Consider the following 21,859-nt stretch of genomic DNA (forward strand, 5'->3'; position numbering starts at 1 on the left):
GTTGTAGTTATTGTTTTCCATAGGGACAAGGAAAATCATGACCACAGCTTCAAGACGGCCCTGGCCAGGCATTGAGGGTGTGTGTGTGTGTGAGAGAGAAAAGAAACTAATTTAATTTGTTTTAACGTTATCTCACAGTCCTGGAATGGGCCTACCTTACAGGGCTATCATGAGGTTAAGAGAGGCGGGGGGAAATGAATTTGATTTGTTTAAAGGTTAACTCTAAGATGGTGGATCCACCTTTTTACTATATGTTATTTAGATATCTGGGCAATGCTGGGTATATTTTGAAAACATATTTTTAGGTCTGCATCTTTTTTAGCTGGTAGAAAGGGTGTTGTGTGTCCTGATTATTTTTGAAGTTTAGATGGCTGCTCCAGCCAAGGCATGATGGGAGGTGTAGGCTTTTCAGGTAAAACAAAAAATGTGGTTTATCACAAATCTCTAATTTAAAATACAGTTCTTATTAACTCAACCAAATGAAATAGAAATTTGCATAGAAATATATTATATATCAAATTTATTTATATTTATTTGTTTATATTGATTTATTACATAAATAAATGTTATAAACATTATTCATGGCCCCAAGCAATGCCAGGCATATCAATTAGTTTAAAATACAGCTCTTATTAACACAATTTGCCATTTATTCTAACAGAACAATTTACTAACTCAACCAAACTAAAAAAACCCAACCAACCTAAAGATGAATAAGTTGCATAGAAATTTATTATATATGTAATAAATGTTATAAACATTATTCCCAGACACGAGCAATGCCGGACATATTTATTTATTTATTTATTTATTTATTACATTTCTATACCGCCCAATAGCCGGAGTTCTCTGGGCGGTTCACAAAAATTAAAAACATTCAAAGTATAAAACAACAGTATAAAACCATAATATAAAATACAATATCAGCTAGTTTGGTATAAACGGGTATGACCTTGCACATATGGTGTAAACTCTGACCATCTGCAAAGGGGTTCATTTTTTTTTTTAAAAAAATCCAAGCTCAACTTCCAAATTTTATTTCTATGCACAGGTTTTTTAAACTAATATCCCCTGATAATTTAGAACATACTTGGAATGCCTCTGGCCTTCTCATAAAGAGATTGGATGCTGTAGTTTAGTTGCAGAATAACCTTACTCTAAAATATGTAGCTTCCATTTCTTCATGAAAAGTCACTGTTCTCTGTAATTTCAAACAGGAGGGCACAAAAGCCAAGGAAATAATATGCTGGGAATGTAAAGCAAAAAGTTTGGGACAAAGATTGTTTCAGAGATGGGAAAAGAGAACAAAACATTATTAAGGAGGACCCAAAGATTCAAAATAGTTGGCTTAATTCTGACACTGTAGTACAGCTGGGTATATCAGTATAATAACTCATTTTTATTAAAAACTCAGATCGATAAAAATAAATGCATCTGCACTGGTTATGGATACAAACATCAGTATTTATGTAATTATTTATCTATTTATTTTAAGCATTTATCTTCCACCTCTCAGCCAAAAAGTCTCCTGGAGTGGCTTACATACAATCAATGAAAACGCAAGACATGGGGTCTGTTGGCCAAGGAGGGAGTGTGAGGTTTCTGGGTGACCATCCGGGTACCAGAGCCATCCCCGCCCGCTCCCTGGTGGAAGACGGCCAATTGCCAGTCGCCTTCCACCAGATACTGCCCTGGATTGGCATCAAATGGTGGAATAACCGTACTGACGACGTTCCATTTAAAAATACTGGGGTAAACCCCTGACTTTTGGGGTCTGCAGCTTTGCGGGAAAGCCCTGCAGTGGCTGCGAAGCTGTGGCTGCATTGTCTAACTGACACAGCGCAGATCTGCAGTCACCACAGGACCCCATGTATAGATGGCCCCAAGGAGGCCTACACTCTAAAAGGATACAATACTAAAGGGAAAAGGGATGGGGAGGGAGAGGGGTTGGTAGAATGGCCCTACTCCCCATCTCTTCTCCCTCTGCTGCAGCCTGCTGCAATGGTTGCTGGTGCTAGCAGTTCAAACTCATGCCTAATTAATTAGAGCATGTGCCAGGGAATGGGGCCTGTAGGGAACCTGGTGCAGTTATGTTGCTGAAGCAAACTGCTTGGATGGGAGATGGCTATGAACTATATGTAAGCAGCTCTGAACAAAGAACAGCAATAAAATAAAGGGCACATAAAACTTTACAGGTAAAAGGAATTACTCATAGGAAGGGCCTTGCTATATCAGCCCGGGGAGTCCACCTGATCCCCCATCTTATTTTCTGCAGTGGCCATCCAGAGGTCCCCAGGAAGCTCACAAGTAGGGCATGAAGGCAATTACCCTCCCCCGTTCAACTGGCATCTCTCAAGTCAACACAAACAGTAATTCCCCTAACAGTGTTCCATTTTGGAACATTTTATCATGGAAGATATGCATAGATTTGTGTGCACGCATCTTGAGAAAAGAGCAGAGGTAGGAAAAGAAGGCATTCCCACCAATCAAAGCCTATGTGGTTTTATTTTGGTTGTGCTTTGTATTTCGTAGGTGTGTTTTAAATTTGTTGGTTGTTTTTATGCTCTTTATGGTTTTCAATTTTTGTGAACCGCCCAGAGAGCTTCGGCTATTGGACAGTATAAAAATGTAATAAATACCCCCCCCTCCAGCTAGGGTGGCCTCTTATGAACTGGAAAAAAAGAGGAAACACATCACCCAAAAGGTACAAAAGAGGGAAATCAATTTGCATAAAATTTGCATATGCTAATTTGTATGTGCAGATGTAGATCTATTCTAATGTAAATAGAAATGCAATACATTAAATCATGGTGTGGAAGACTGAGACCATCTCTGAAAAATAAGCAGGCGTGGGCCTAGTCAGCACCTTATTACAGACTACCTGGGATTCCCATGCACACTACATCTGCATTCTTTGGAGAAAAGCCAAAAAAAAAAAAAAAAAAAGACCCTCCACAAATGTAACAAAAATGGTTTCCATTAATTCTGGCTATATATTTTTTTAACTCAATATTTAAAATATTTGGAACTGAGCGTTTTCTGAGGCATATTTTATAATTTTGTTTTGGAAAATGAATGGGATCTCTATATTTGAAAAATAGGCTGGCAAGTGGAGAATGTGCAGTTAAACTGAAATCTTCTTCTTTTTACAGTTGAATATGATAAGGAATTCACACCTTATCAACGACACCACAAGGAGTTCAAGTTTAATTTGTCTCAGATTCCAGAGGGAGAGGCTGTTACTGCTGCTGAGTTCCGAATCTACAAGGACTGTGTCTTTGGAGGCTTTAAAAACCAAACCTTTCTGATTAGCATCTATCAAGTATTGCAAGAACATCAGAACAGGTTTGTGCCTTTCACTGCTAAATTGTGAATCCCAGAAATCGGGAGACTCTGTGATTTAAGGAGGATCAGGTGTGCAGTAATCAAAGGGAAATATTTTTAAATAATTGGGTCAAGGTTTGTTTGTTATATACTTTTTAGACTACACTCCTATACACCCGTACTAGGAAGTGAGTCCCATTAAACTCAGTAGGGTTTACATGTTAAAATTTTAATGTGCTCCATTCCTATAGCTGGCCAATTAAAGATGATTAAAAGCAGCAACAACTACTGTAAAACTCCAGCCCTCTCCTGGCTAAAACCCAGATCCCATTGGTCACCAACCCATCCCAAATGAGATGGTCATACCATGCTTTTTAAAGATGCCTCAGCTTGGATTTCAATGACTCTCCAGAGAGAGGTTGCTCTGTAGCTATGTCCATGATTCATACTTTGATAAAGTGTTGGATCTTTATTTAGTCATACTTAAAGTAGACCCAATGAAATCAATGGGGCTTAAGTGAGTTGTGATTAACCTAAGCCTGATTTATTTCAGTGCGTCTACTCTATGTATGTCTAAGTCTGGACCCAACCCCCAAATTGATTTGGTTTAAGCCAGAGTAACACAACTGCATCTAGTGTGTTTCTCAAAGAGTAATGTCTAAAATAGTGAGTAAGCTGTGTAGTTAGAGACCTGGTGTTTCATGTGACAACCGTCTTACTTTCACTAAAGTAGATCTGCCAATATTAAAATCTGTATCAAGAGATTCTCTGTCCCTACTCCACGGGTGACAAATATATTGGTTGTTTTATATGTTTTGTCATTTTGTTAGTGTCATTTTACTTAAATGAGATGTTGTTTTATTATATTTTGAATCCTGTATGTTGCTTTGGGTATGGCTTATGGAGGAGTGACTTATTATTAATCAATCAGCCAATAAATCTGCCTTCTTTTGCCTCTGGTCACTCTAGTATAGCTCCTGCAGCTTTAACTGTTGTGATGAAGAAGGAATTTCACCAGGTGCTGCATGCATTTAAATAACACCTGCTGAAATTTCCTTTTCAATACAACTGTTAAAGATACAGGATCTCTGTCCTCCTTTTCATATGGTCACCCTAAGAATGCAATCTATACATTTCCTTCTTTACTGTACTCAGTTGCTTTTAGCTTCACTTCCATTTACCTAAACACTATAGTTTAGGAAGTGTAGGGAAAACGTCATAAGAGTCTATGTGGGCTGAGGTTGGAGCTTCTGAATATTTCAGGGCAAACATTCTTCAGTCTTCTTAAATAATGGTAAGGTTTATTTAGGGCAGCCTTCTACCTAGTGCCTCCCAGTGGTGTTGGACTACAATTCCTATATTTGGTTGTGGATGATGGGAGTTGCAATCCTACACATTTGGAAGGCAACAGGAAAGTTGGGAAAGGCTGAACTAGGGAAAACAAGAAATAAAACATGAAATCAGGCATCTAGGAAGAAAATAGCATGGTAGATCAATTGCACCGTTTTAGGTTAGATGATAAATGGTGGGAAGAGTATATGGTTGTGTGTGAGGAGATTGGTAGGGTGAGTGAATAAGACTCCTGTATGGTGGCAGGGTGAATAAAGTGGATATATGGATGTGTGCTTATGTTGGGTGTGAGAGTGTGGCATTTTGAGAATTACACACGGAGTGAGTGCAGAGATGGTCCATGTCTGTTGTGGTGTAATGTGTGGTATGTGTGTCCGATACCTAATGATGGATATAGAAAAGGTGTGGAAAGGGGTAAGGATGCCCTATATGTTTTCAAGTCTTCCCATTTGAAAGCAACAGCAAAGACACAAAAGTCCTTCTCCGCGAGCCCCTGCCAAAAGAAGTGAGGCAGGTGGCTGCTAGGAGGAGGGCTTTGGAATGAGCTCCCCAGAGAGGTTTGCTTGGCGCCTACAATGTACTCCTTTCATCGCCAGCTGAAGACCTTTTTATTTTCTCAGTATTTTAACATTTAATTTAACTTAAATTTAAACTTTGCTGTTTTAATTCCATATTTTAACCTATATCAATTTTTGCTGTGTGGTTTTAATCCTGGTTGTGCTTTTTATATTGTATTTTGTATTCATGTTTTTTAATTTTTAGTTGTTTTTATGCTCTTCATGGTTTTAATTTTTGTGAACAGCTTCGGCTATTGGGCGGTATAAAAATGTAATAAATAAATAAATAAATAAAATGTTTTGGGTCCTGCTTGGTATCTGTGTATGAGCCTCATGTGGCGCAGAGCAGTAAAGCAGCAGTTTCTGCAGCCGAAACTCTCCCCACGGCCTGAGTTCGATCCCAGCGGAAGCTGGTTTCAGGCAGCCTGCTCGGGTCGACTCAGCCTTCCATCCTTCTGAGGTCGGTAAAATGAGTACCCAGTTAGCTGGGGGAAAGGTAATGACGGCCAAGGAAGGCAACGGCAAACCACCCCGCTATAAGGCCTGCCAAGAAAACGTCAGCGAAAGCTGGCGTCCCTCCAAGAGTCAGTAATGACTCAGTGCTTGCACGAGAGGTTCCTTTCCTTTCCTTTCCTTTGGTATCTGTACTAAATTTTAAGTGTTGTCCTTCTGAGCTGTTCTGATTAGTGGATAATTTAGCGCCTGCTTTCACTGACCTTTCTTTTATTTGACCACCTAAGAAAATATACAACCCCAGACTTTGTTGGCTGGTACTTACACAATATGTGTCAGACAGTGCCCCCTGTATGTAGATATTCCAAGCAGCATTACAACACTGGGTTGTTGTTGCTTTAATTCTTTGAGGTTAAACAACTGGTTGCATTTTTTTAAAAAACCCAATTATTTCATTAAAAAACACACAAATTACAACCTCTGTTTAATTGTTGGGCTAAAAAAAAAGTGATCAAATTAATAGACTTAGGTTGTCTCATCGTGAGTGCAATTTATATACCCCAGAAACACTCTATTGAACATTAGGGGGGAAAACCTTGACTATTCTGAAGCCAATGGGAGACTTGCCATTCACTTCTATGGTGCCAGAATCTCACCTTAGGAACTTGTTCTTGGGCGATGCATTAGCAACTGTATCCAGGGTAGTCATAGTGTGAACACATTCAAGAACTCATAGTCCTTTTACCTTGATTCATCTGTGAATGCTTTGAGTAATTTAGAGACAAATTTGCTTACAAAAACATTGTATTCTATTTATCCACCCTCCGCCCATTCTTAATTTAAAAAGAAAACCCCTGCACAATTTTGTGGCTAACATATTTTTCTTAATTTTTCTTTCTTTTGTGTTGATGATTCATTTGGAATATATTGGATTTTTTTCCTATTGGGAAAAGGCCTTTAAGGCTCAATAGTACGCACACAGGTTTTTTTAAAAAAAAATCAAACCAGAAAAAGTTTGTAAGATACTGAGTTCCAGCAACTCTTCCATATAAGCCAAAAGTGAAGAGCTATTTTTAGCCTGTCATTCTTTACCTTGAGATTAATTATTTAATAAAGATGCCGTATGTCTTAATATTTGTTGAGATAATTTTAAATTATTATGAATCTATAGGAATCCTGAAGTTTAGCCAAAGAGAGGTTGAAACCAAGCCTTTGTTATGTCAGGATTAACATAGTCTTAAAAAGGATTTATAAACTTTTTATACTGTATTTTGTATTTATATTGTATTTTGTATTTGTGTTTTTAACCTGTTGGTTGTTTTATTATGGTTTTAATTTTTGTGAACCGGCAGAGAGCTTCGGCTATTGGGTGGTATAGAAATGTAATAAATAAATAAATAAATAAATAAAATTGAACCAATAGACATTTGACTGTTTTTGGAGAATTAGGTAATGACTGATTGAAGTGGTAGAATTCTGGACTGTAGATTTTTTTTAAATGCAACCTCATGTAAACAGTGTCCTGCATGTAGCAATGCAGCACTTCAGGGTATATGTTTAGCATATCCTTTCCCCTGATGTGATAGTTTGTTATACACAGGAATCTTTAATGTGGGGAACATTCAGAAATTTGTTTTCATACCTACAGCCTAGAAATGAACCATCCAGAATACTACCAAGTCATTCTGTGCCATTTTTTAAAATAACATCTTTAAAGCCCAATTAAAATTTTAGTCACCCAAGTGGTTGCTGACCACAGCAGAGCACCTACATCAATGGAAGATTTTAAACATTGGAGGCAGGTGTAGTGATGTCAGAGAAATTCACAACAGAATCAAATGAGTTCAGATTTGTATCCAAACCATGGATTTTTACAGCGGACCAGCTTTTCTCCAATCGTGCAGACTTGCGGATTTTTTAAAAAACTTACTGGAATTGTATGCAAATTTGGTCATAGAAAAATATATTTTAAAGAATACTGGCCAAAAATGAGCATTTCCTCCATAGGTTAAAGCATGAAAATAAACATTTTGGGGGTATTTGCATATGTTGGTAGCATTTGCACTTATTGCAAGTGCGAATTTGTGCAAATGTGAATTTGCACAAATTCAGGAAATGGGAAAACATTCAGTTCTGCAGACGATACAGTGAAAGGCACCTGTTGATCCACGAAACACAGACAAAACAGATGACCCAAAATCTGTGCATCCCTAGGGAGGAGGGCCTCCTCTTTGAAATAATGTAGCTACATTTGGCTCCTTCCTAAGGATTTTTTTTTAAAAAAATAGTGCTTGTTAATACATTCTTTAAAGAGATTAAAATAATCTTCTTGAGAAGGTAGAAAGAGAAAGACAGTGTGTGTCTCTATCCCTGCCCCCTGCAGTCTAAATGTGATAGTAGGAGCAGAAGTTCAAAAGTATAATATGCAAACTTTGAAGATCAAGAGAAGGGGTGTGTGTGTGTGTGTGTGTGTGTGTGTGTGAGGTCCATAAAAGGAAAGGGATTATTGCTTCATAATAGAGAGAACCATTATTTTGTCTCACACTTTTGGATATTTTCTTCAGATAGTGAGAGACTAATTTCAGCAAAACATTTGATTGGTTAAGGTGATGTCAATGAAGTCTGGACAATAGTTTATGAAGCTGAGAATGAGTGTTGAGACTGAGCACTCCTTCCTTGCCCCTCTTCTTCTCCACTCACATTATTATTATTATTATTATTATTATTATTATTATTATTATTATTATTATTATTTATTTATTTATTTATTTATTTATTTATTTATTTATTTATTTATTACATTTATATACCTCTCCATAGCCTAAACTCTCTAGGCAGTTAAAAAGATTAAAAAGACTGGATTAAAAAGACTGAACATAAAAAATCAATATATAAAATTTAAAAACATAAAAACCAGTTAACATCTAAAACAAATTTTAAACACTCAGCCAGGCCAAAGCTATTGGAGTCAGTTACAGCTCAGCATATGCTGTTGAATGCCTGGGAGAAAAGGAAAGTCTTAACCTGGCGCTGAAAAGATAACAATGTTGGGGCTAGGTGGGCCCTATCGAGGAGATAGTTCTATAATTGGGGGGCTACCACAGAAAAGGCCCTCTCCCTTCTTGCCATCCTCCGAGATTCCCTTGGAGTAGGCACCCAGAGCCTTAGATGTTGAGTATAGTGTACGGGTAGGTTCATGTCAGGAGAGGTATTCTGTCAGGTATTGTGGTCCCAAGGTTAGCTCAGTCTCACTTCCACCTCCCAGTTTGGAGCAATGGGAAGATAAGGTTGCCCAACTTTACAGGTTTGTTGTAAGAATTCCAGAGAGAATTGATTGAATTAATGTGAAGCATGCATAAATGCAACTATTTAACTTTGGGACTCTTTCCATAAACTGGAGGTACCAGGATCCAGCTTCCTGCTGGAAGAACAGGGTGGAGAGGCGATCTTCATCAATTTCCTTTCCTCCTGCAGCCCTGGAGATCCTGCAGCCACAAGGAGCTGCAAGGGCAAGGCAGAATTGCAAAGATTGCCTCCCTATCTCCTTCCTCCAGCATGAATAGAACTCCTCTAAACGCTACTCTGGATTTTGCATGGATATTCATAACTGTGTCAGTATATTCCTACTCCAAAAGTATCCCCATTAATTTGAAGTTCCACATAGCCTAAAGTTGTTAATTATTTTGTTATGTGTTGATTACATTTGTGCTCCAGCCTTCCTTGAAGGAACTTTGGACAGCACACATTGGCTTCCCAGACAGTCTACCATTTAGAATTTGCCAGCCCAGCCATGCTCAGCAATTTAGAGATGAACATACATTAGACACCTTCAGAGCATTTTCTGTAGCCTGCATCCCATTCTCTTAAAAATAGGTAGAATATTGGATTTTAACCTTCTTCCCTCATTTGAGACTTGGGCTGCAGCTAGACCTAAGGTTTATTCCCAGGATTGTCCTGGGGTCAAACCTGTTCATCTAAGTGCCACACAGGGCATCCAGCGCTCAGGCAGGGACGAACCCGGGATGATCCTGGGATAAACCTTAGGTCTGGCTACGGCCTTAAAGTGGGACGATTTGATCCACTGTATGCCATTTAAATACTAAACTTCTCTGGAAACATCTATTGATTTAGAAGGAGACCTTTAAAAAGAGAGAAGACTAAATGGGATTTATTTTTAGAAACTGGTTGTTATATATGAAACTTTCTTTCTTTAGCCTATGGAGGTGTCAGGTCAGGAGTGCAGGGACAAAACTTTGAGGCTGCTCAAAGATAGAAGCCCTTTGCTCCAGGATTGATTCTTTTTCGAATGTAAATATCCTGTTAACTCAGACCACAACCCCCTTCTCCCCCCAAGCTCCTCCTACGCTGTTCAAACAACTAATCTATTAAAAACCACAAGGCAGTGGCACGAGAAGGTGATCAAAGAGAGATACTGTATCTTTATGTTTAATGTTTATTTTGTTCTCTTTGCATTGAAACTGTTTAATAGTAGGTGGCCTGGTGTTATCGTGTGGATTCTTTTAGGAGCAATAATATGCGAAAAGGGTGGGAGGCCACCACACGCACTGTGGATATTCCTCTGTTCTACTACACCACAGTGTAATTCTAGCAAGATCTAACATCTGTCAGTGTTTTCAGCTTGGATTAACAGTACTTAATTCCCACCCCCAGCTTCCCAACAGGAAATTGACCCAAGCCAGTGTCTGAGTTTCTCATCTAAATGACAGCTAGTGGTCAATGTGCTATGTAGCTTGTGAGATTTCATAGAATCATAGAATAGCAGAGTTGGAAGGGGCCTACAAGGCCATCGAATCCAACCCCCTGCTCAATGCAAGAATCCACCCTAAAGCATCCCTGACAGATGGTTGTCCAGCTGCCTCTTGAATGCCTCTAGTGTGGGAGAGCTATACAAGTTATACAGAATTGTTCTTCTGTCTCGATGGTCAAAAAGAAAGAAGGGAAGGGCTGCAGCTAAGTGGTAGACAGTGCACATGCTTTGCATTGAAAAGGTCCCAGATTCAGTCCCTAGCATCTCCACATAAGGTTGGAAAAGACTCCTGCCTGAAAACCTGTCTGTGTACAGCCAGTATATAGACAATACTGCACTAGATATACCAGGTCTGACTTGGTATGAGGCAGATTCCTATGTTTAGGGTGACCATATAAAAAGGAAAAGAGTTTTTTTTTTTAATCTTTAACAGTTGCATAGAAAAGGGAATTTCAGCAGGTGTCATTTGTATGCATGCAGCACCTGGTGAGATTCCTTCTTCATCACAACAGTTAAAGCTGCAGGAGCTTTGCCCTCTTGACAAGGTATCAGACATACTCTTTTTCCATGATGGAGAACTGACATCTGTGCATGAGTGTTTGTGTGTGAAATTAGCCAGTAATAATATCTTGGATTGGGAAAAGACATTAATGAAGAAGGTAGCAGAATAGCTATAGAATTCAGCAGGTCAAAGGTTTCACCCCATCAAGAAGGTTATTAATATGTATGACTTGCAATTATATACAAAATAGTAGTGTGTATCCATAAACACTCTCACAACTTCTGTTTAGAAAAATATCCTTCCTGAGGTTACTACTATGTAGAGTCTAGACTATTATGTCAACTTGTCGTTGAAGAATAGTAAACAAAAATGTTCAGCATGAGGAAAGTTTTAGTGAGTTAGGATAATTAATGGCTCAGTAAATGGCTGTTGATGCATAATAGTCCTGCTAAGCACCTGAGTAATAGTGACCTTTGAAGACGGGCCAAAAACTGTGGTCCTTAGAATCATAATTAAAATAAGAGGGCCCCTGTTTGAAATTCAATGGCTTGGAAGAAAGTGTTCTGTTTATTCTCACTGCGTTTAAAGGAATATATCTGCCTGCTTGAAAAAAAAATAACGTAAGGGTTGGATAGAGAGTATAGGAAACTAGACAACTTTTTAAAAACGGTATACTTAAAATATAGCTTTTTATAGCTCTGATGTTTTGCTGTGGCAGCACTCCATGTTATGACATATGCTCAGGGAAGAGAGGAAAAATTATTTTAATCTGGCAGTTTCACTAACTATAGTAGCAAAACCAGCAGCTATTTTACTAATTACATAAATCTTTATGATACACAATCAGTGCTGAGATAAATAATTGGAATGAATTAAAAGCATTGGGCTTCTTTCCCAAGGCTTAGACAGAAGTTTTAGTTAAAGAAATGTTTGGATTACATAGGAAATGTCGTAATCATTTGCCAAAGTACTTGTCCTGTGAATGCTCTAAATATGTGGTCAGGATGTATTGGTTAAGAATAGTAGCTAGAGTTGATATTTATGAAGTAGCAAATGAACACTCTTCTTTGAAAAGTTGGAGCTAATTTTTCCTTTCTCAAGAGCCTTGTGGGCTAGAAATGTGGGGTTAAAAATGCCCAAAATAAATTATTTCTGTGTAAGCAGTATCCATATTGTTGGTAAACTGGACATTACTTTCTTTTTTCTAGATCTACTGTTTGCTGACCTTATTTCCTCTTGGAGTTGTTCATGGAAAAGTTGTGTGTGTGTGTGTGTGTGTGTGTGTGTACACGTACACAAACACACAACACTGAGTCAGAACAATTGCTTTGTATATCCTAGTATTGCCCACTCTGGCTAAAAGCTGCTCCGCGAGGTCCTTTTTAGGTAGCGCCAGCATGGTGTAGTAGTTAAAATGTCAGACCAGGACTAAAGAGACACAAATTAAATCCTCACTCAACCCTGAAATGCAATGAATGATTATCTCATAGCCTAGTCTACCTCACAAGATTGTTGTGAGGATAAGATTGAGTGGGGGTGGGGAACATATATGGTGTGTGTAACTCCTTGGAAAAAGGGATGTAATAAATTGCATTTATTTATTTACAGTACTCATACGCCACTTTTCTGCTACATAAGTGGCGTCCAAAGTGGCTTAGAGTTGCAGTCAATACAAACACAATGCAAACATACATAATAAATGGTGCTGCCAGGAATTGACCCTACCACCTTCAGCACATAAAACATGCTGAAATATGGCGGCATCTCCCCATATTTTTGGTGTTTTTAATTCATAGGTGTTTTCCTTTCCAATAGCATACACTGATTGTACTAGGGCACTGTTGGGACAAAGAGGGGTGAGAAGTGCTACCCAACCCACCTACTCTCTGCATTCAATAGAATGCCTGCTGTACAGCCTTTCCTACTCTGATGCCTTCCAGATGTTTTGGACAAAACCTCCCATTATCTCTGAACATTGGGCATGCTGTCTGCGGATGATTAGAATTGTAGTCCAACATATCTGGAGGAAATTAAGTTGGGGGAGTATATATAGAATAGTAGAGTTGGAAAAGGCCTTTTAGGCCATCAAGAGCAACCCCCTGCTGTCTTCTGCCCCTATGATGTGGCACCTTCCCATATTTGTGTATGTGTGTTAAACTTTAATTGATAGGTTTTCCTTCCTAATAGCGTAGACTGGCTCTACTAGGGGAAGGATGGAGGTGGCTGCTGTACATGTGGACTAAAAGAGAGACTGGTATGAACTGTCAGTCACACAAAACATGATCAGCAAACCAGCCACTTAGCGTTCTTATGTGTATATAATGTTTATGAGGTCCTTGTGCTCCAAAATTTCACTGGGCAGAACTCCTTGCAGGCAAAGGAATGCTCTGTCTGTGAAATGTGATTTTTTTTTTAACGCTAACCTCTGAAACACTGAAATGAAAGGGAAGTTAGTGTGAAGGCTTCATGTGTGCACAGGTATCCATAGACCTAGGGATGGACAAATCTCTCAGTTTTGCTTTCTCATTTTTCCATTTGTAAGTTCATTCTGTCCCATTTCTGCATCAATTTGCATTTCTTTCAAAGTCTGCACAAAAAAGCATATGCATTTTCATCCGCAATTCTGACATACAAATTTTTATATGGAATTTTTCTGAATGCATGCATTTTTGTAAGCATGTTCCCTACTTATATGCATATTTACATGCTATTTTACTGACATACATTTTCTCCCTATAATATACTAATATTTAATGCAGTTTTGATTTGAGAACTGCATTGCAAAATGTGGAAACGTGAATACTGACGGATAACTGCATTTCAGCTTATGTATTGGTTTGGGAAGTGTGAATTGGGTAGGTTTGCATTAGAAAGCAAACTGAATGAATTCCCCGCCCCCATCCCTATATAGAGTAGTTTTCTTTACAAACATTCTGGGTTAGGACAAATATGCTCATTCATTTTCCTTTCATGTTTTCATCTTCTCAGCAAGCCGACCATTCCTCTCTATGGTAGAAGGTGATGAAGGTTAAGTGAGGTCATAGTGAGGAGTGGAAATCAGGCACGAAAAATGCAGCGTGCTGCCAACTGTTTCAGAAAACAGCTGCGTAATTTAGAATATGTGTGGTTCAGTTTATTCTGTAGCAGTCGGTATTACATTGTGAACAAACAGGTGTGAGTCCCTAGGAGATTGTGTTTTCTGTTTGGAGACCAGCTTAGAGAGTGTGTGCATCTACACCTGAGTTGGAAGGGTGGCATTCCAGTCAGTATGCTTCAGAAACCAGCAGTTCCGGAGTGTAGAATGGGTCTCTCGGGGGCATTATTTGCTGTTTGGAGACCAGTTTAGAGACTGCATATCTGCATCACTTGAAAAGGCAACGCTTCCAGTCATTTAGTAAATAAACAGCAGCTGCTCTTGTGGCTTAAGTGGTGGAGCTTTGAGCTTAACATCCAGATATCCAGAACTGAAAGGTTGTTCGAAGTGCATGACTGACTGCAGTGTGAAGATATTTTGAGTAATCTCCGTCAGTGTTTAAAATGTTAATTTAACCTGACTGATTTTCAATACTAAGTAAATGAACAGGAGAGATCACATTTTGTGTGAACTAATATTAGAAAGCCAAAACTCTTAGTGGAACAGGTAACAGTGGTGTTCATCCTGTTGGTGTTCTCCTAGTTCCTTACATTAGGGATACCGAGCTCTTGTCCATCCTCTCATTTTTATTGAGGTTTGCGTTGAAGCGGTGTCTGTTGGATTACATGGATCCAGAATCCTCTTCCCATGAATGGAAGGGCTCCTTCTTTCAATGGAAGCCGCCTGATCCAGCAGAGGTTTTCCACTGGTTGAAATTTATTTATTTATTTATTTATTTGTTGTATTTTTATACTTCTCAAAAGCCAAAGCTCCCTGGGCGGTTCACAAAAATTAAAACCATTCAAAGTATAAAACAAACAGTATAAAAACATGAAATAAAAGCACAACCAGGATAAAAGCAGCAGCAGTGCAGAAATACAAATTGGGGAGGAGGCAGTCCCCAAATCCCCTGCTGTCCCTTATACCTCCCCCAAAATTTGCTCTAGAGGGTTGGGGACGACGACTCTCCAAACACTGTGGGAGGTGATGTTGAGTGCCGCAGAGAGAGCAGGTATTGGCGCGCACACACACAAGTGTGGTGGGGGGGATGGAAAAAGCTGGGAGCAACTCACGGTGTATAAATCTGGACTGATAACTGCTAGAACTGTCCAAGGAAGTGTAATATCACTGTAGTAATACCAGTGTTGCCACCTGGAGTTCCTGTGGAAGTGTTACAATCTGATAAGTGATCTAGGCCTGGCCTGCACATTTAGATTTCTACTTACAAGAAGATGTTTTACTTAGTGAGCATTTAAAAAATGTGATTGCCCACCTACAGAAATTATACAGCCCATCCTACCACCTCACCTTCTTTTCACTTTATTCTGCTCTGTATGTGTGTGTGTGTGAGAGAGAGTGTATCTGCAGCTCCAGCCCTGCACTTTACACAAAATGGGGTGGTAAATTGAGGTGGTAAAATTCTGGACTATACTTCTTCAAAGTACAAGTGTGGGGTTCATATATTTGAAGGGTCTCCATAAAATGTTCCCTGCATGTAGTAAACTAGCATACCAGAGAAAAACCTTTTTTTGACCTATCCTTCTCTCTAATGTACTAGTTTACTACATGCTGGGTGTTTCATTGTTTTGAATTCAACATGTTGGACCATAGAAAAGATATGACCTCACATCTGTAGTCTGAACTGGTTCAGCCCCAAAGTCTACTACTGCCATCTAAGACTCCATAGGCTGCATTCAGACAACATGATAGTCAATGGTGGGGTAATAACTCAACTCTTGTTTATCTAGGGAGTACTCCCCACATAACATGATAATAATCAACTGGATCAGCACTGACTATTAGTTCACGCTGAGTTGACTCACTCATCCCCCATCCTCTCTCTCCCCTCAGTCCTCCCGCTAATATCCCATCAGCCATTGCTGCCGAAAATATCTATCCTGCCAGCTGGACTAGAGCAGTAGCAACCGCTTTGACCATTCTTGCCTTGTGACTCTGTGGCTGACGAAATAACCAATGGTGGCTGAGGAAATAATAAACAGTGCCCTCCACACAACACAATAACCAGAGGTGGTTCAAATAGACAACTCTGCACAGCATTAGTTATTTCAGCCAAATAACCAACCATTGGTTAAAAAACTCCCTCTACCCAGCATGATAACCCATGGTGGGTTAAATAACCAATCATCGACTATTTAAACCACCATTGGTTATCATGTGGTCTGAACCCAGTCACTCCCTGCATTAACAATTTTAGTATCTTTTGTACTGGGCTCTCTGAAGATTGGGGAACCCTAGTGTAGTATTTCCCAATTCCACTGCTGTCAGTTCATTGAATTGGGCTAACTGATTCAAACAGGAAATTTATCTTCAGGTCACCAACACATTGCTTCATATAAGCAATGTGTTTGCGAAAATAAACATAATAACAGACTTTGGGTGAAAGGCAGTTATCACATTGTATCTTTTCCCATGGGAAAAAACTCTCTGGTTGAATTCCAGTTTCCAGATTTCTTTGTCACCCCTTATATAAATATTTCATCATTTTGCAGAGTGGATCTTTAACAGGTTTCAGTATCTCTTTCAGGCCTAACTGCACATTACAAAAAAATAACAAAAACACATGTAACGTAAGTACAATTGCTCCTTTTCCTAGGGAACAGCAGCTTTGGGGAAAAGGTTTTGTGAGAGCTGGTGTTAGCATGTGGGCATAACCTTTTCTCCATGAGCCTCTTCTGTGCTCTAAAATAATCACAGAGTCCAATTCACTTTCTGCCCTCGTTAGTTTCCAAATCCATTTTCCTTTCCAAATCCACATTTCAAATTCCACAAGGGCAAAAGTGCCTTGGATAGTGGTGGGTTCAAGTATTGACATGGCAGGCAGGTAAGGGGCAAAGCAAGCCCCACCCCCTATCCATCCCCACACTGGTTTTTGCAAAGCATCTCTCTCCCTTCCAGAGTTCCTTTCCTTACGGAAAACAGCCTTTTGTTTCTGCTCTTTATTATGTTTCAAAAGATAAGAATATAGAGCTTAAAGAAGATTTTGGACATTGACTAGTGGACTTGGGTCAATCTCTTGCAGTTTTTGGTGCAGACCTACCAAATACGGTAATTAAGAGGACAAACCAAGTGCTAGATGTTTATATGAAGAGTCCATTACACTCTAATGTGAACAAGAAACAGACTAGAATATGCAAGTGAAGGAGTGGGACATGTATGTAGGAACCGGCTCAGTTCCTCATGCCTTCTGCTGGGTTCTATATAGCAAAGTTAAACAAGCTGCGATCTGGGAAGCAGTTGAGAAGGGGGCAAAACCAGACCCTTTCTCCAAACACTGGATTTACTGGGGCAGGGATAGGTTTAACTGCCACCGCAACCGGAAAGGAAGGGCTTCATTCACAGAAGGCCTCTCTGCTTGATCTTGGGGATCCCTCCTTCTCCTCCAACACCACAGCTCACCCCATTCATCAGGGATTCCTGACTCTGTGTAGTATTTTTAGCAGAATGGAGAGGCTGCCATGGGAAGGAATTGGTGAGGAAGACCATTTCTGCCAGCACAATTGATCCACCTTAAATTTGGATCCAACCCTTTAACTCCAATTTGTGCTCATGTTTGGCTGGACCATTACCTCTGTTGCAACAAATATAAATAAGACTCCTTATTATATAAGCAGATAAGCATAGACAATGGTTCCACTTTTGTAAAATTAAGATTGAAAGCCACGATCAAATTACAGTGAGAGGCAAGAAGCGTTTTTAATTTTGCTTCCCAATAGTACTGAAGTCATGAAAGCAAACAGGAAATTTAGACCAAAGTAATAGCGCAATACTCTTTGTACTCCTAAACTGCTTTTTTCCCCTTCTTCTTCAGAGATTCAGACCTGTTTATGCTGGACACCAGAGCAGTATGGGCCTCAGAAGAAGGCTGGCTAGAGTTTGATATCACTGCCACCAGTAACATGTGGGTGATAAACCCTCAGCATAATTTGGGACTCCGGATGAGCGTGGTGACCAGGAATGGTAGGTAACAGGCCAACATACTTTAAACATCTGGCCAATGACCTAGTCATTAATTGGAAACTCTGTTTATAGCATTCAGCTGTGATGTGATGATCTGGATAATGTAGCCAAACACACAGCTGCAATGTGATCTTTGAGGTCTGGATCAAACTGCACAGATTGAAAGCTGCTCCCTGTCTCTTCTTTGCCTCACGTTTGTGGCTGTAAAGTATTGGGAATGCCAAACTGGTAGATATTGGTTTTGTCAAGGTGTATTTTTGTTTAATGCCCACAGTTCTCATGTGTGGGTGGGTGGGTGGAAGTGTCTTCTAGGAGACAGATGTGGGCCAGTCTTAATCCAGCTTTTGTCTATCTCTTGACTGTGTCAGGAACATACTTACTCATTTCCTTGGGGTACCAGTGCTGATATAATGCCACAATGCACAGCGTTGCATCCGTACTCTTCAACCTATTTCCCTAATGCAGCTATAGGAATAAACTTGTGCTGCATTGTTGGGAGTTCTCAAATCATGCCCCCTTTTATAGCAGGCCGTGGAACTTTGGCAAACATCCTTTGTCTTCAACTAGAAGTGGTGGCAGTTCCTCCTGATGGGAGCAGAACCTATGGAGCTGCCTTCTCCGGAATCAGGTCGTTGCTCCATTCAGCCCAATATCATCAATTCTGATTGGCAGTGGCTTTACAAGGCCCTGTGATGGGAGTGGGAAGGGAATCATTACCCTGCATGGCTCCTTGCCCAACCCCTTACTGGAAAGATTACATCGAAAATATTGCAGATTAAATTGTGCAAGATAAGAAAAACTGAATGAAATAAATGAAATAGGATCCAGATTTAGGCATGTGCAACTGGGCTGGATGAAGCAGATTTTCAACCCCTCCTCCCCACAGCAGCCCCTCCAATTCTCCCCCCTCCATGCTACCCAGAGGATTGGGGGACTCTGCTCAATAGCGTAGGCTGCAGTTTACTCAGAAAGGGGGTCCCTGAAAATCAAGCGGAGGTATCTTCCTCGGAAGGCAGATCCTGGATCCATACCTGATCAATCTGCAATACTTGATCGATTTTGCATATTTGATCAACCTGCAATATTTATACTGGTCTCAGTTTTATTTATTTATTTATATAAATTTATATATTTATTTTGGAGAAGACTTGACTCTGCTCATTATATTACCCATTCTTGGCTTACTGATTTGCCTCTCAGCAGAATTGTGTATTCATGACATTTGAAGCAAAGTTTGTGACCTTTCACTGCAAATTAGAATATCCTGTGATATTAACTATAGAGGCGGGGGGATGGGCAGGGGCAGCAGAAAGTTACTTATAGGAAAGCAGCTGTGTGGCTCAAAAGAGCTATTCAGAAACACTGTGCTCTTTATATGACATGCTACTTTTTTCGTTTAATTTATAGGTCTCAGTATAAACCCTAGAGAAGCAGGACTAATAGGCCGAGATGGCCCTTATGACAAACAGCCTTTCATGGTGGCTTTTTTCAAAGTGAGTGAGGCTCATGTTCGAACAGCTAGGTCAGCCTCTAACAGACGCAGGGAACAGAGTCGAAACCGCTCCACCCAGCCTCAAGATGTTTCCAGGGTATCCAGTATCACAGGTAACCTCTTAAATGCCTGCTGTGCTATGTGAAAATGAAATATTCCTGTTGTTGTTGTTGTTGTTGTTGTTGTTGTTGATCATTTCCCTAACACTTTACATTTATGAAGTGCTTTTAATTCAAATCTTTCTTTCTTCTTTCTTTCTTTGTCACTAAACAGTCTAAAAAATATCATTGACTCCCCAAAGACTTCTTGTTTCCTTGCAATATTCTGCTGGCAAAGGTTTGACATGATCCATTGAGAGATCCGAGGCAAAATAAGACAAGGATCTTGTACCTTTTAAACCCCATGTAGAGGAAGTGATTAAGAATTGGACTGTTTGAAATTTCTCCTTCTACACAGGTGCCTTTGGGTTCTGATAACCATTTCCATCCCATAATAAGCTGTGATAACTTTGGCTATTTACAGCACAATCCTATACATGTATCTAGTCAGAAGTAAACTCCATTGAGTTCAGTGGGGCTTACTCCCAAGTAAATATACATAGGATTGCAGCTTTAATCTGAATGAAGACACAGAAAAGCTTAATTGAGATTGTTGGTTCCACATTAATGATATTTTAGCTGTGTCGTTACTGAAGAGAAAGGTAATGGCTTCTAGTAGAGTGTATTTTCTGAAAGTGGGAAGAATTGGCAAAAAATGGGGTTATGTGGTAAAACAACTGATTTTGTTTTAAAACATATATATAAGATATCTCATTTGCACACATCCCAAGTTACAGGAGGAGGCAAGTGCAACTTTAACTGCCTGAGGAGACCATTAAAATGTCAACTGAACAAATACTATTTATGGACTTCGGGGTGGTGGTGGTATTTATTGAGACGCTGAAGAGGCTTTTAAAGATCTGACTGAGGAGATGACCTCTTTGTAGTGATTGGTTTGTTTCTTCAAGGAGTAACAATTGTGCATCTGAAGTTGGACACTGTTTAATGTCTTCCCCAGCCTGGAGCATGCCAGATGCTTTCAGCAACATGTTTTGTCACAGCCATTGGCCCTGCTTGGTGGGGCTGATGGGATTTGTAATCCAACACATCTGGAGGGCACCAGGTTGGGGGAAACTGACCATATTTCAGTTTACTGGGTTGATCTTCTACAGACCTTTTCCCAATATCCATTTTGGATTAAAGCCTTTTACCATTGGAGTACTTACTGAATTATCTCAGAAAGGCTAAGGGTTGCTCTGGGATAGTGACATAGAGGGCTCCATCACACCAGCGATTTATCACACACTCCCTATGCCTGTTATGGGGAGTTTTTGCAGCCCAGTACCCACATGACATCGTTCACATCCTGCATTCATTTCGGCTCTTATCTTCCATGTTTCATTTCTTTTTGGAGTGCAGAAAGTCTGGATTATTTTCCGTCCCTGCGAAATAAATGCTCTCCTCCCTCCCATGTATTTCTGTGGTTGCGTTCTAGCGACCATCCCATTCTTTGTTGTGTGTGTGTCTAAGGGCAGTCTCGCTAACAAACGATGAGAGCGGTGCGATTCTCCAATCAACGGTGAAGGGGGAGAGAGAGAGGTCCCATTTAACTGTCTTCTTACTCCTGACCAGGGGTACATTTTCACCTTAAAAGAAATGTGGAACTGCACCCTCCTTGCCCACAGCTCCCTCATTTTTAAAGATAGAGATCAAAATTGGCACAGTGATACCTCTTAAGGAAGGCTTTCAGCATGCCAAGTTTGAATCAGATTGATTGATCCATTGATTTTTTTTTAATGAATTTTTAAATTCCCCCCTTAAACCTTTTTCACGGTAGTCCACAAGTGTGAAAGATCGATCTTCCATTCTTTGGATCATGTGAAGCTGTGCATCTTCAAGTTCATAAACTACAGAGCTGCTGGTTTCCTTACTCAAGAGTAAATCCCATTGATTTCAACTGTACATCCATTTTAGTAAGTCTGTCTCTGTTCAATGGGGTTTACTCAAAGGTAAGCATGTATGGAATTTTAGTATGATTGGATATAAATGCAGTTGAAATCAATGGGACTTACACAACCCTGCAACCCTCTTCAGTTCACGCTCCAAAGCCTTGAGGCAGGGTGAGGGGAACAGGGGTAGCCTAGGCAGCAGAGATAAACCATGAAAGTACGTAGAAGAGAAACAGAGTTTTCCCAAAGTAAGTTCAGTAACAAGAGATGCTACTTCCTAGGAAAAAGCAGTGAAAGACAAGGGGCACATCTACA

At 39.8% G+C, this 21,859-nt stretch overlaps 1 protein-coding gene across 1 annotated transcript in view; it reads left to right on the top strand.

Moving 5' to 3' along the window:
• The window catches only part of BMP6 (bone morphogenetic protein 6), a 122,766-nt gene that overhangs the window by 86,346 nt on the left and 14,561 nt on the right, over positions 1-21,859 (top strand). Inside the window, exons 2-4 of the mRNA XM_063130354.1 lie at positions 3,153-3,345; positions 17,917-18,065; positions 19,473-19,670. Coding sequence (XP_062986424.1) covers positions 3,153-3,345; positions 17,917-18,065; positions 19,473-19,670 — 540 coding nt within the window. The remainder of the gene's footprint in view (positions 1-3,152; positions 3,346-17,916; positions 18,066-19,472; positions 19,671-21,859) is intronic.

Source organism: Elgaria multicarinata, chromosome 7 (genome assembly GCF_023053635.1).
Source record: "Elgaria multicarinata webbii isolate HBS135686 ecotype San Diego chromosome 7, rElgMul1.1.pri, whole genome shotgun sequence".
NCBI classification, from domain to species: domain Eukaryota; kingdom Metazoa; phylum Chordata; class Lepidosauria; order Squamata; family Anguidae; genus Elgaria; species Elgaria multicarinata.